General features: G+C 48.2%; 1 protein-coding gene across 1 annotated transcript in view; it reads left to right on the forward strand.

Moving 5' to 3' along the window:
- The window catches only part of LOC102447780 (uncharacterized), a 32,393-nt gene extending 25,770 nt beyond the window's left edge, over window positions 1–6,623 (forward strand). The window contains exons 10-11 of the mRNA XM_075906830.1: window positions 1,455–1,561; window positions 4,644–6,623. Of these exons, the coding sequence (XP_075762945.1) occupies window positions 1,455–1,561; window positions 4,644–4,786 (250 nt within the window). The 3' untranslated portion in view covers window positions 4,787–6,623. The remainder of the gene's footprint in view (window positions 1–1,454; window positions 1,562–4,643) is intronic.
- The last annotated feature ends 7,542 nt before the right edge of the window (window positions 6,624–14,165 follow it).

Genomic DNA, 14,165 nt, shown 5'->3' on the forward strand with positions numbered 1-14,165 from the left:
CCCGCTAGTTCGAACTAGCGGGGTAGTGTAGACATACCCTAAGGCTATGTCTAGACTGCAAGCCTCTTTCGAAAGAGGCTCTTTCGAAAGATACTTTCGAAAGAGCCTCTTTCAAAAGAGAGCGTCTAGACTGCACGTTGAACTTTCGAAAAAGCGGCTTGCTTTTTCGAAAGAAAGCATCCAGTGAGTCTGGATGCTCTCTTTCGAAGAAGCCCTATTTACATTGAAGAACGCCTTCTTTCGAAAGAGGAACTTTCGAAAGAAGGCGTTCTTCCTCGTGAAATGAGGTTTACCGCCATCGAAAGAAAAGCCACGTTCTTTCGATTTAATTTCGAAAGAACGCGGCTGCAGTCTAGATGCAGGTGAGATTTTTTTGAAAAAAGGCTACTTTTTTCGAAAAAACCCCTAAGTCTGGACACAGCCTAAGAGACTAACATATTTGTTTGGACGTAAGCTTTTGTGGGCAAAACCCATTTTGTCAGATGCATTGGAGTGAAATTACAGAGGCCACTCCACTCATACCAGGTGTTCTGCCCACATTTTGTGGAAACAAATGGAGCTAATTAAGTACACGTGAATGTCTTCAGTTCTCAAAATTGGGGTAAGGAGATTCACTGTCCTCTGAAATGCATGCGTCTGAAAGGCATTTTGCAGAATGAATTCTACAGAATACCTTTCCAATTCACAGAACCAGGAGCATTACATTTCTGAGTGAAGTCAACCCGTCACGTGTCACAAAGGCAGCTTTTTCTCAGTCCTCAGCCACCACTTTAATCTCATGGTATCCAGGTACCAAATCAAAACTTTCACCTATTTTACACTAGATCTTTTATCCATTTGCCTCTATCAGATGTGAGGGGAGTTGCTATTTAGCTTGAACTCTCTGTGAATTGAGACTCCTTGAGTCAACACATATCAAGTCTCCACTAACTTTGAGGATGCTCAAGGGGATGCTCATTGCTTAATCATCCTCAAGCAAGCGAATGAGCTCCTCTTTCTAGACCACCGAGCTGCTGCCTGCACCAATCATACCTACAAAAGCAAAGGAGACCAGAGAGCAAATTGCTCTGGAGAACACGGGTCTTAATGACTCAGCTAGTAGACATTAGTTACAGGGAACAAGCAGGAAATCGATCAAAGCAAATTCCTCATGGTTATGAGGCAAACAGTGAGTGGCATTTAAACATCCCCTTTGTTGTAGCGCTGGGGGAGGTGAATGGCAAGAGCCTGTGTTAACTCCACTGTCACTGCGGGTCATGAATGAAAATGGTGAAGATGGAGTGCTAAGGTGATATGCTGGAACTTATGGGTCTTGCTGTGCATGCGTAACACTTACCACCAAGGGGACTGATCCCATGCAGGGACCCTGTGTGCTGCCGTACCACAAATAACAACTGGTAACATTTTCCCTGCTGCCCCGAGCACTGTACTAACGCTGACTCTGTTCTCTCAAGGTGTTGTCATACTCATGACTGCTGCTACGGGAAGATGTCTGCTCTTGGCTGCCACCCCAAATTGGGATCCTACCATTACTCCATCCAATCGGGCAGCATAACCTGCAGTAAGTGAGAATGTGGAGCCCAGGGCATGACCAGAATGGTGGAATGGTTGCACTCTCTGTATGGACAGGCCGTCTCCGGGACTCACTCCTAAGCACCCGGTAGACTAGCATGCTGCAAAATGCTGTTCCACTGGTTAACAAGTGGAAGGTGCTTGAAATAGGGAGCAGGCTGTACAAAACATGGGTGTGATTATTATTCGGGTGGTGAGTTAACAAGAAAAGCTTCCCTCTGGGTGAAACTTACCCACTCAGAGGGGGGCAGGACAAGGGCCTACACACTATATGTGCCCTATTTTAAAAACTTCAGTGGAGCAAAGGCCTTTTATTGTCCCTCTGTTCTGGGTGAATTTTACCCTGAGTTGAGTAGAGTCGCAGGGTGCTGTTGTACCAGGGTATGTCTACACTTGCAGACTATTTCGGAATAGGGCTGCAAATGTAGGCATTCAGAAATGCAAATCAAGCCCGGGATTTAAATATCCCACGCTTGATTTGCATCTTCCTGGCCAGGCGCCTTTTTTTTTTTTTTTTTAATTTACAAGCCTGGAATAACTGCCCGCTTCTACACGCGGCAGCAAGATGGGCGTTCAAAATAAAGCCCTATTTCGGACTACCTGTTATTCCTCCTGCAACCTCGGTGCACATAAAATTATTCCACACTTGGGTGGAAAAAATTATAGGGTATATTGGTCACAACCCCCTCCTTCACTCAAACTCCTTCTCAGATCCCACTCCCTCTCCTGCAGCCCAGTCTCCTACCTGCACTCCCTTCTGCACCCAACTTCCATCCCAGACCCCGCACCCTCTCCATGACCACTTACCAAAATCTTGGAATGCTCCCCATTAAAAATATTGCTCACCCCTGATACAGGTAGTTATCACAGAAATCTAAAGGTGCTCAGAGTTGTCAAACAGGCCACCTGTGCTCTCCCTAGCTGTGTCACATGCAGTGTGATTTCTGGCTTGCTGCTCACATGCTAGGCTCAGCCAGGAAATTCAGATGTCACCAGGTGCACAGGAATCTAGGACAGGGAGCAGAATCTAAATGCCGATAGTGCATTGGGGTGGAATTCCCTCTGTGCAGGGCTCCGACAGGAGGATTAGCCTCTGCTCAAGCTATCTCAAGGTCTTGCGTGGGACTTAGCTGATGCATAGGCTACGGGCCAGTTTTCTGCTGTGCGAGAATGGAACGGAGCATGTTCCTCAGTACTGCCTGCGTCAGCTGCTCGGACCTGCTCAGATCGTTCCAGTCTTCCAAAGCAAATGCAAAATGTTGAGAGCTGTTCACCACAGTTCTCTGTGCCTAGCGATGGATTTGTGACCTTCCTGCTTGGTAAGAAGCTCTACATGTCGTACAGGGCAGGGCAAGATCCACCCACCGAGCCTTTGGATCCAGCCCATAGCCTGCTCTGCTGGGACCCTCAGGCATTCTCCCTGCCTGTTGCAGCCCCAGGGCTGCTCCATGTACCTCTCTGTGCCGTATGCAGGAGGGGGAGGCTTTGTGTACTGCCCCCACCCCCAGCACAATCTCACAGCTCCCATGGATTGTGCTGGGGGCAGCAGCATGTGAAGCCTCCTCTCAGCTATGTGCCTCCTCTCACCTCCCCTCACCCCCGTGCACAGAGGCACATGGCCCCAGCAGCCAGGTGCTTTGAGCATCCGGGGCTGTGGCAGGCGGGGAGTCTGCCTGAGGGTCGCTCTTGGCTCCTGGCTGAGAGCCACCTAGGTAAGGGCCTCCCAGCCAGAGCCTGCCTCTGGCACCCCATCCCCTCCTGCACCCCAGCTCTTGCCCTAGACCACCGCCCAAACCCTTCACACACAGCCCACCCAGGTCACAACTCCCTCCCAGGCCTTGCACCTCTCTTATACCCCTTCCCCAGGCCAGAATCCTCTCCTGCACCCATACCCCCTCCCATACCCTGCACCCCAATCCTCTGCCCCAGGTCATAACCAGTGTTCCCTGTACGCTGTGCGCTTGCACAGCCACTCAGGAGAGATTCAAATGCCGCCCAGCTGATTAGTAGAGATGTAAAAAGGGTTACAAATGATTACCCATGTACTTGTTTCCAATTCATTCTCTTACACAGTTAAATGCTGCCGGCCCTGGTGGTGGCTGGTGCCACGGAGTCCCGGCAGCTGCCAGTGCTGTAAGGAGCTCTCAGTGCCGTGGGCTACTAGTGCCGCAGGCTCCCAGCAGCTGCTGGTGCTGTGGGCTCCTGCTGGCTCCTGGCTCTGTGGGATCTCAGTGTCTGCCAACCCCACGGGCTCCTAGCCCCATGGGCTCCCAGTAGTCGCCGACCCCACAGGAGTTTAACCAGAAACTGGAACCGATAAGCATCAGCTTATCGATTAACTGATTAAACTCTTACATCCCTAGTGATTAGCAGAGTGCCCATATCTGGGTGTGTTGTTTCTACTAGTGGTGCACATTCACGCAGGCCTCGGTGCACATAAAAATCATTCCACACATGGATAGAAAAGATTAGAGGGAATGTTGGTCACATCCCTCTCCTTCACTCAAACTCCCCCTCGGATCCCACACCCTTGCCTGCACCCCAGTCTTCTACTCCCTTCTGCACCCAACCTCCATCCCTGACCCCACAGCCTCTCCAGGACCACTTAGCAAAATCTTGGAGTGCCCCCCATCAAATATGATGGCCCATGCCTTGTATGGTTATCACAGAAATCTCTATGAAGTAGTAATAGGATGGGTAGGTGAAGGGCAGGGCCAAAACAGGTTGGATAGACATCTGTCAGGGATGGTGTAGACGGAGCTTGGTCCTGCCTTGAGGGCGGGGGGCTGGACTCGATGACCTCTCGAGGTCCCTTCCAGTCCTATTATTCTATGATTCTATGATTCTATGAAAACCCACTGCAGTCGATAGAAAGATTCCCATGGGCCTGTCGTGAACATGGCAATAGCCTTTGGATTGGGCCCGGGTGACTTTTCCGCATACGGTGGCTTGGCTGCAACACTCAGACATGCTGCGAAAGGACCTGCATGTGCTCCAACAATGGATTCAAGACAATTGCCGCTGGCTCTGTTGTACTGTTCTCACGACACCCACCCTGCTTTATTTTTCAGGCAGTACAACCACCTGCGAGAAGCTCACCTGCGAATGTGACAAGGCTGCGGCGATGTGTTTCCAAAGGGCTGCCCGCACCTACCACAAAAAATATCTCTATTACCCAAATTTCCTCTGCAAGGGATCCTCTCCCCCCTGCTAGGCCCCTCGCTGCTCTAGTCTCAGTGCTTCGTAAATCCCAGCCCCATCTCTTTCCAATGCGAGGTGCCGGTTAACAGTTCTCTCTTCCTTCTTCCGCAAGCTGTGACAAGTTCTAGCACAGGGGTGGGCAAAAGGGCCTCCATGGGCCAGATCCGACCCACCAAGTGGGTTGATCCGGCCTGCGGAGGCCCTGCCTCTCCCCACCCCCAGGCCAATCTCCTTCGCCTTGCAAGGAGCATGTGGCACTTCTAAGCACCACACACTCCTGGCAGGAGACTTCGCGTCCCTCCTTTCCCCCAGACCGGGCCTGGGGATGGAGGGAACTTACGGAGTTTCCTCCTCCCTGCCGTGTGCTCCTGGCAGGGCAGGAGGAGACTTTGTGAACTCCCCCTCCTCCAGCCCTGATTGGCTTGGGGCAGAAGCGGGAGCATGCCGAATCACCTAGGGAGCATGCCAAATCACGTCTGGGGGTGCCAGGGATGGCTCGAGCCCTTTTTGGCGTCCTGGGCCTGGGTGTGCAGTGCCGCCACCGGGCGCAGGTCGCATGCACAGGCCTGCCCGTGGGGTGTGGGCCCGCCCCCGGGGAGCACGGGCCTGCATGCGTGCGCCAGCAGCTGTCCCGGGTCCCGCCCCCGGGGCGCACGGCGCATACGCTGCCCAGCCCGACCCAGCCAACGCTGCTCGCGCATGCGCCAGGCCATGCAGGGCCCCGCAGCCGTGGGCACAAGGACGCTGCTGTCTAGTGCTATGGGGCCGGCGCTGCGGGAGCCAGGTGCGTGGTTCCTGATGGCAGCTGTAAGGGACACCGCGCGCCCCTTACAGATGCCATCAGGCTCCCCCCGTGGGTTGGTGCCCTGGGCAGCTGCCCAGCTCGCCCATGCCACCGTCCGGCCCCGGGGGGGGGGGGGGGCAAAGACTTCATGTGCTCTGCCACCCCCCAGACCAATCATGCTCTGTGGGTGGGGAAGCAGGGAAGTATCCTGGCCCCACCCCTTCTGCTTGAAGCCCTGCCCCCTTCCAATGCAGCAAACATTTCTGAAGTGGCCCCTGTAAAAGAGTATTGCCCACCCCTGTTCTAGCAGCTACTTTAACAAGGTTCTGACCAGGCCCTGTAAGTACAGCAACACCGGCTCAGCGTTAAATAAAGGACAGCTTCTAAACTGCAACCCCCTGTTCCCAGCTTCTAAGACTCTGTGTGGAAACTCCCCCCGCTCGGCATTCAGGCTGGGGCCGTTTTGTGTGATTTAAGGGCTGATGGAATGTCTGAAATAAATCTTAGCTGAGCTCTCCTCCTCTCGTGTCCTGTTATGCCTCCCTTCCCCTTTCTCCTTCGATGTTACCCTGCCAGTGCAGCTGCCCTGAGGCTTAGTTTTGCAGCCAAGCTAGATGATGATTATTCAGAGAATACAGCTGCAAACCCACGTCGCCACCCCGGTAAGTGAGAAAAGCTTCAGAACCGGACTCCTGGACTCTTCCCCTGGGATCCTGAACCAAAGTGCATCTAAAATCACTGGGATTTGGATCCAAAAGCTCTGCTGTGGAGATAAACCATGTGCTGGCGTGTGATTAGAGGAATGCATGCCCCCACCAGTTAGCCAGGGGTTAATAGAAGCCCGAGTCCAATTAGGTCACTGGGTGGCACTTGGAGGGGTGACACCCCTCACCCCCGCATGCTTTAGGACAGTGTTTCCCAAATGGTGTTCCACGGACCCCCAGGGCTCCACGAAGTGAAAATAAGGGTTCCGCGCGGAAATGCCATTTCAGTAACATTTTATGATTTAAAAAAAATCATTAATATTTAAGCATTTATGAATTTTATTGAAAACAATTTTCATTTGTTTCCCACGATACGTGTCCCTGTGGAATGCCAGCTTCGTCAGAGAGTGGGGACGATGATGTCACGACTCAGCGCTGCGCGCACAGTCAATCGGGGTGGGGGAGCGATCGCCTTATTTGTGGTCTACTTCTTCAGCTCCATGTATAAGACTGTTATTAGGGGTTCCGCAACAGTCTTTTGAGTTTAAAAGGGTTCCGTGGCCAAATGCAATTGGGAAACACTGCTTTAGGAAGTGGACTTATGAACACAAATATGCATAACTCAAAGATGCTTCGGATAAAGTGCCTCATGTAACCGTCGGCTCCGTCTAGTCTGCATCCCTCTGTCGGCAGAGGGATGCAAATCAAGCACTTCGAAAGTGCAAATGAGCCCACGATGTAAATATCCCGGGCTTCATTTGCATACTCACGTTCGGGCGCTGTGCCGATCACGTGCCCTTTCGAAAGTGAAAGTGAAGTCTAGCCGTGGTTTTGCCAACAACGGGGAGCTTTTTCGGCAGATCCTGTACTCATTGAGGCACACAGGCATAAGAAAAGAGTACCAATCAAGAGTAAGGCTAGCGATAACAACGTCAATTCAGTCAGGGAGGATGAGGCCCACTTCTAGAGGCTGATGTGGAGGTGTGAAAACCACGAAAGGAGAAACTGCTTTTGAAATTTCCACTACATGCATCTGACAAAGTGGGTCTTTGCCCACGAAAGCTTATGCTCCAATAAATCGGTTAGTCTATAAGTTGCCACAGGACTCCTCATCACTTTTGCAAATTCAGACTAACACAGATACCCCTCTGATACTAGCAACTTCTTGACACAGAGCAGGGCTGGGGAGAGGCATGCAGAGGTGGGGAGCTCTGGCCAGGCAAACTCCCAGGCTGTGTCCTTGCTCTCAAGGCCTGAGGCCACTAGGGGGTATGTCTACATAGCAACGTTATTTTGGAATAACGTCCGTTATTCCATAATAACTATGCGAGCATCCACACAGTATTGCATTGTTTTGAAATGATTTCGAAATAACGGGCAGCTTAATTCAGCATTGGTCAACCTCACACTACGAGGAATAACGCCTTTTCCGAAATAACTATTTTGAAACAGGGGCAGTGTAGACAGGGCAGCTCCAGCTATTTCAAAATAAGGGGCCTCCAGCCCTTCCCAAGGTGCCCTGCTAACCACTGTCCACGCTCAGGAAAACTCAGTAGTCCCACCCTTCCCCTGGGAGCCCTTAAAGCTTAAGCTGCAGCTTTGGGGAAAAGGGCTTGTGGCAGACTGCCCACAGATTTGGCAAAATGAGCCAGTCCACAGCTCCCACCCAGCCCTGCACTGCTCCCAGGGAGCTGTCTGACAGCTCCCAGGAGCCTGGCCGGGCCTGAAAGAGGCATGTGCCTTCCTGGTCTGGTGCGGAGATCCTGGATCTCAGGTGGGGAGGCAAACCTCCAGGATCTCTGCACCAGACATAGAAACGCGGATGTCTACGGCTGGACGGCCGACAGCCAGACCAACAAAGGGCACCTCCGCACCGAGGAGCTCTGCCAGGCATATGCCAGGGCCTGACAGCGCAGCTCCCTCTCCGGGGCAGAACCCCACACCTGCCCTGACTACAAGGACCTGGATCTCATCCTGGGGGGTGGGGCAGTCCCTCCCCTCCCTGTCGACGTACTCCCGGGGGACAGAGACGAGGAGGAGGAGGGAGGGAATGAGGAGGAGGAGGAGGCGGACAAGGTCAGCACTGTCACTGTCCTGACCCTGGAGCCGGTATCTCATGCTCTGGACGTGTCCCAGGCATCGTCCGAGGCCTGGGAATCCACATCAGGTGAGTGCCCTCATCTTCCCTAGGCACACAGAGTGGAGGGGGCAGGAGTCAAGGGGCTGGGACGTGCTCCTTGCTCACCCTTTGCAGCCTGGGGATCACGCAGCAGCCTGCGCACATGAGAGCACCACTCCAGGGCACCAGCGGGCAGGGATACAAGTCCTCTCCCTGTGGGATGCTGCCACTGCTGGACCTGGAGGGCACGTGGCACGAAGGGAAGCCCAGCTACTCCATGGCCCCCCTCCTGCTGGCAGGATCCTGGTCTGGCTGACACCTTCCCATGCCTGCTTGTCCCAGGGACGTGGGACTAGTGAGGCTCCTCCCCACCCCTCAGGGACATCTGGGCCCCTGCTGGAAAGGGCCCATTGGCTACAGCAGTGTTTCTTAAACTTTTTAAGACTGAGGAACACCAGACAATTTTTTTTATGGGGAACACCAAGGATTTTTTTGTTGAGAAAAAAAAAGCTCCGCGGAACACACTTTAAGAAACGCTGGGCTAGAGCACACTTGACCTTGACCTTGTCTGAGCTGAGAACACTCACTCTCAGCTCAGAGATGAGGGTGAGGCTTCAGGAACAGTCCCTGCGATGACTGACCGTCTCCCTTTATTCTCCACAGTCGGACCAGCTGCAAGAGGGGAAGACACGCAGCTGCAGCGAGACACCTGGCTGGAAATGCTGGATCAGCGCCAAACCACGAGCGCAGCCTTGCAATCCTGGTTGCCAGCATGCTGCCTGCGCCCACTCCCGCGCCTGCTCCCGCTCCTCCCCCAACCCCTCCCCCCGTGGCTGCTGAGGCCCCACACCTGTGGCGATGGGATCCCCAGAGCCAGGTGCCACTCCCAGCCCCATCCCTGAGCCTCTCCTCTCCCTTCCCCCCATCTCCTCTCCTCTCTCAGGTTATTTCCCGAGTCCCTCCCCACTTACTTTGACCCAAAATAAAAACAATACAGAGGGTTTTTTTCTAAAACAAAAATGTCTGTTTCATGGTCTCTGCAGGGGAGGGGGGAAGAGGAGGTGTTGGAGGAAAGGCAGAGAGGGGCAATGCACAAGCCCCTAGTGAGGAAGTCCAGGGGAGAGAGTCACTAGGGTCCTTGTGAGAAACTCTTCCTCGGGGCCTCCCAGATGTGCATGGCCCCTTGAAGCTGCTTCACACAGCTGCTTGAAGGCCCTGCAGAGCTGGTCAGCATCTGTCCCCCCCCCCCCCTCCGCCAACAGGAATGCCTCCCCCTTCCACTCACAAATATGGTGGAGCACACAACACATGGCCACAGCGTGTGGGATATTCCACTCCCTGATGTCCAGCCAAGTGAAGAGTGATCTGAACTTTGCCTGCAGATGCCCAAGGTACCCTTCACAACCATGCAGGCCCTGCTGAGCCTGGCATTGTACCGTTCCCTAGAGTGGTCGAGGTGGCTGGTATAAGGCTTCATGAGCCAGGGCAAGAGATGATAGGCCGTGTCCCCCACTGTGCACATGGGCATGTCCACGTCCCTGACCCTGAGGGTGTGGTTGGGGAAAAAAGCTCCAGCGTGCAGCTTCTGGAACATTCTGGAGTTGCAGAAGACGCGGGTGTTATGAGCCTCCCCTGACCACCCAACGTAGATGTCTGGAGACTGGCCCTGGTGATCCATGTTGGCCTGCAGGCCCATCGAGAAGTACCCCTTCCAGTCGATGTGCACACAGATGTCCAGCGGTTGGGGGCCCAGATGGTGATGTGGGTGCCATCAATAGCATTGGCGGAAGCCCATGTCAGCAAAGCCAGCGACAATAGCTTCCATGGTGGATGACCCTGTGCAGCAAGATGGTGTTGATGGCCTGCATCACCTGTATGAGACAGAGAAATCACAGGTGCTGGGGGGCTCACCATCACCCCCTTGGTGTCCACTTACAGAACTGCAGGCCCAAATGGGAGGCTCAACAGCGTCCCCTGGTGGCCACTAGTGTACAGCAGGCCCCAATGTCAGAATGGGCTCACCATCACCCTCCCCCCCCCAATGGCCATGTACAATACTGCAGACCACAGAGCTGGGGGCACTGGCCAGATCCTCCCCTTAGTCACACACAGTGCTGCAGGCCCTAATGCTGAGGAGGATCACCAGTGCTGGATGGGTTCACCAGCATACCCCCGCCTTAGCCACTCGTGGTACTGCAAGCCCCAAGGCTGGGGAGGGTCACCAGTGATCCTGGTGGTCACTCATGGTACTACAGGTCACAACTTCTTTCTTGATTCTTTTCTCGACTTTTTTCTCATCAGTTTTCACAACTTTTTTCTTACTTTTCTTGAAACTTTACCATCATTTTCTCACCTTTCTTCTCAACTTTTTTCTCGAGTTTTCACAGACTTTTTCTTAACTTTGTGCTCAACATTTTTCTTGACTTTTTCCTGGACTTTTTTCGCCACATCTTTCTCAACTTTTTCCTGAGAATTTATCATCATTTTCTCGCCCTTCTTCTCGATTGTCTCTCAACATTTCAAAGACTTTCTCCCAGATGTTTTCTTGACTATTCTTTTGATATTTTTCTTGATTTTTCCTCAAAATTTTCACATCTTTTTCTTGATTCTTTTCCCAACTTTTGCCTGAGAATTTAGCATGATTTTTCTCACCTTTCTTCCCAAATTTGTCTTGTTTTTTCCAGACTTTTCATCAACTTTTTTCTCAGATTTTTTTCTCAAATTCTTTCTCAATTTTTCTCCTGATTTTTTCCTGAGCATTTACCATCATTTCCTCGCCTTTCTTCTTGACTTTTTAATTGATTTTCCCCAGACTATTTCTGGACTTTTTTCTTGATTTTTTTCTCATCATATTTTTGGCTTTTTTCTCAATTCTTTTCTGGTCTTTTCCCTGAGAACTTACCATCTTTTTCTCACCTTTTTTCTCATCATTTTCTTGACATTTTTCTTGACTTTTCCCAGACATTTTCTTCGCTGTTCTACTGACATTTTTCTCTAGTTTTTGCTCTACTATTTTCTTGATTCTTTTTCCAAATTTTTCTTGAGAATTTACTATCATTTTTCACTTTTCTCAACTTTTTTCTTGATTTTTTTGCCAACCTTTCCCTCAGTATTTGCCATCATTTTCTCACCTCTCTTCTCACCTTAATTCTTGACTACTTTAACGAATTTTTCCCAGACACCTCCACAACCGTTTTCTGGACATTTTCATGACTTTTTTCTCAATTCTTTTCATGACTTCTTCCTGAGAACTTTCTATCATTTTCTCACCATTCTTCTTATATTTTCCCATATTTTTCCAGACATTTCTCAAATTTTCTCGACTTCTCTCTCGATTTTTTACTGACTTTTGTCTTCACTTTTTCACCGGTTCTTTCTTTATTCTTTTCCCAATTTTTTTCTAAGAATTTACCATCATTTTCTCACCTTCTCAACATTTTTCTCGACTTTTCTAAATCTTTTTCCCCGATGTTTTCTTGACTATTCTATTGACAGTTTCCTTGACTTTTTTCTTGATTTCTTTCCCAATTTTTTCCTGATTTTGTCACTTTTCTTCTTGAATTTTTATTGACTTTTCCAAGACATTTCCTTAACTTTTTTCCCAGTTTTTTTGTTGACTTCTTACTCATTTTTCTCACGACTTTTTCCTAAGAATTTACCATAATTTTCCTCAAATTTCTTCTTGACTTTTTTTATCTACTTTTCCCAGACTTTTCTTGGACTTTTTTCTCAGCGTTTTTCTCAATTCTTTTCTGAGCTTTTTCCTGAGAACTTATGATCTTCTCACCTTTCTTCTTGACCTTTTTATCACCATTTAAAAAAAAAATTCTTTTGACTTTTCCCAGGCTTTTACCCAGATGTTTTCTCAACTGTTCTATTGACATTGAGAAAAAAATTGGGAATAAAGTCAAGAACAATTTCTTTCTTGATTTTTCTCCCTACTTTTTCCTGAGAATTTACTGTAATTTCCTCTCCTTTCTTCTCAACTTTTTTCTTGACATTTCCCAGACCTTTTCTCTCGTTTTTTCTCTTTCTTTCTCAACTTTTTTCTAGACTTTTTTCTTAATTCTTTTCCTGACATTTTCTTGAGAACTTACCATCTTTTTCTCACCTTTCTTCATAACTTTCTCTCTACTCTTTTCTTGACATTTTTCATGACTTTTTTTGTGATTCTATTCTCGATATTTTCCTGGTAATTTACTGTCATTTTCTCATCTTTCTTCTTGACTTTTTGCAGACTTTTTCTCAACTTTGTTCTTGATGTTTTTCTCTACATTTTTCTCGACTATTATCATGACTCCTTAATACTTTTACTGATTTTTTCTCGACTTTTTTCTTGACTTTTTTCTCAGTTCTTTCCCCATTTTTCCTGAGAATTTACTGTCATTATCTTAACTTTCTTCTCAACTTTTTTCTCGACTTTTCACAAACTTTTCCTTGATCTTTTTCCTTGACTTTTCTCTCATGAGTTTTCTCAACTTTTTTCTTCACTTTTTTCACAATTTCTTTCTCAATTCTTTTCCTGACTTTTTCCTGAGAATTTACCATAATTAACTCACCTTTCTTCTCATTTCTCTCAATATTTCACTGACTACAACTTTTTCTCAACTTTTCTCTAGATTTTTCTCTCAACTTTTTTCTCAATTCTTTTCCTGATTTTTCCAGATAATTTGTCATTATCTTACATTTCTTCTCAACTTTTTTCTTGGCTTTTCCCAGGCTTTTTTGCAGATTTTTTTCTTGACTTTGTTCTCAATGTAGTTCTCAATGTTTTACTTTTTTCTCAACTATTTTCACGACTCCTTTTCGATACTTTAACTGACTTTTTTCTCTCTATTATTTTCATGACTCCTTCTCAATATTTTTACTGACCTTTTTCTCAATTCTTTTCCCACTTTTTTTCCTGAGAAGTTACCATAATTTCCTCATCTTTCTTCTAGCCTTTTATCGCTACTTTTCCTGGATTTTTTCCTAGACTTTTTTCATCTTTTCTATAGATATTTTTCTCGACTTTTTTCACAACTTCTTTCTCAATTCTTGTCCCAACTTTTTCCTGAGAATTTATTGGGGTTTGTTTGCCTCTCTTCTCAACTTTTTTCTTGACATTTCCCTGACTTTTTCTTGACTTTTTCTCAACTTTTCCCAGTCTTTTTCTCAACTTTTTCCTCAATTGTTTTCTCAACATTTTTGTGATTTTTCTCAATTCTTTTCCCAACTTTTTCAGATAATTTACTGTCGTTTTCTCAACTTTGTTCTCAACTTTTTTCTCAACATTTCCCAGACTTTTTCTTAACTTTTCCCAGTCTTTTGCTTGACTTTTTTCTTGACTATTTTCTCAATTTTTGTGACTTTTTTCTCATTTCTTTTCCTGACTTTTTCCTGAGAATTTACTGTGGTTTTCTCACCTTTCTTCTTAACTTTTTTCTTGACTTTTCCCAGACTTTTCCTTGCCTCTTTTGTTGACTTTTTTTGTGGCTTTTTCCCCAATTCTTTCCCCGGCTTTTTCCAGAGAAGATACAGTCTTTTTCTCACCTTTCTACTTGACTTTTTTCTCGACTTTTCCAGACTTTTCCTCTACTTTTTTCTCGACTTTTTTCTCAATTCGTTCTATGACTTTTTCCTGATAATTTGCCATCATTTCCTCACCTTTCTTCTAGTCTTATTTATCAACTTTTCTCTCAATGTTTTTTCTCGATTCTTTTCCAAACTTTTTATTGAATTTTTATTGACTTTTCCCAGACTTTTCCTGGACTTTTTTCTTGATTCTTTTCCCCACTTTTTCCTG

This window comes from Pelodiscus sinensis, chromosome 23, assembly GCF_049634645.1.
Source record: "Pelodiscus sinensis isolate JC-2024 chromosome 23, ASM4963464v1, whole genome shotgun sequence".
NCBI lineage: Eukaryota > Metazoa > Chordata > Testudines > Trionychidae > Pelodiscus > Pelodiscus sinensis.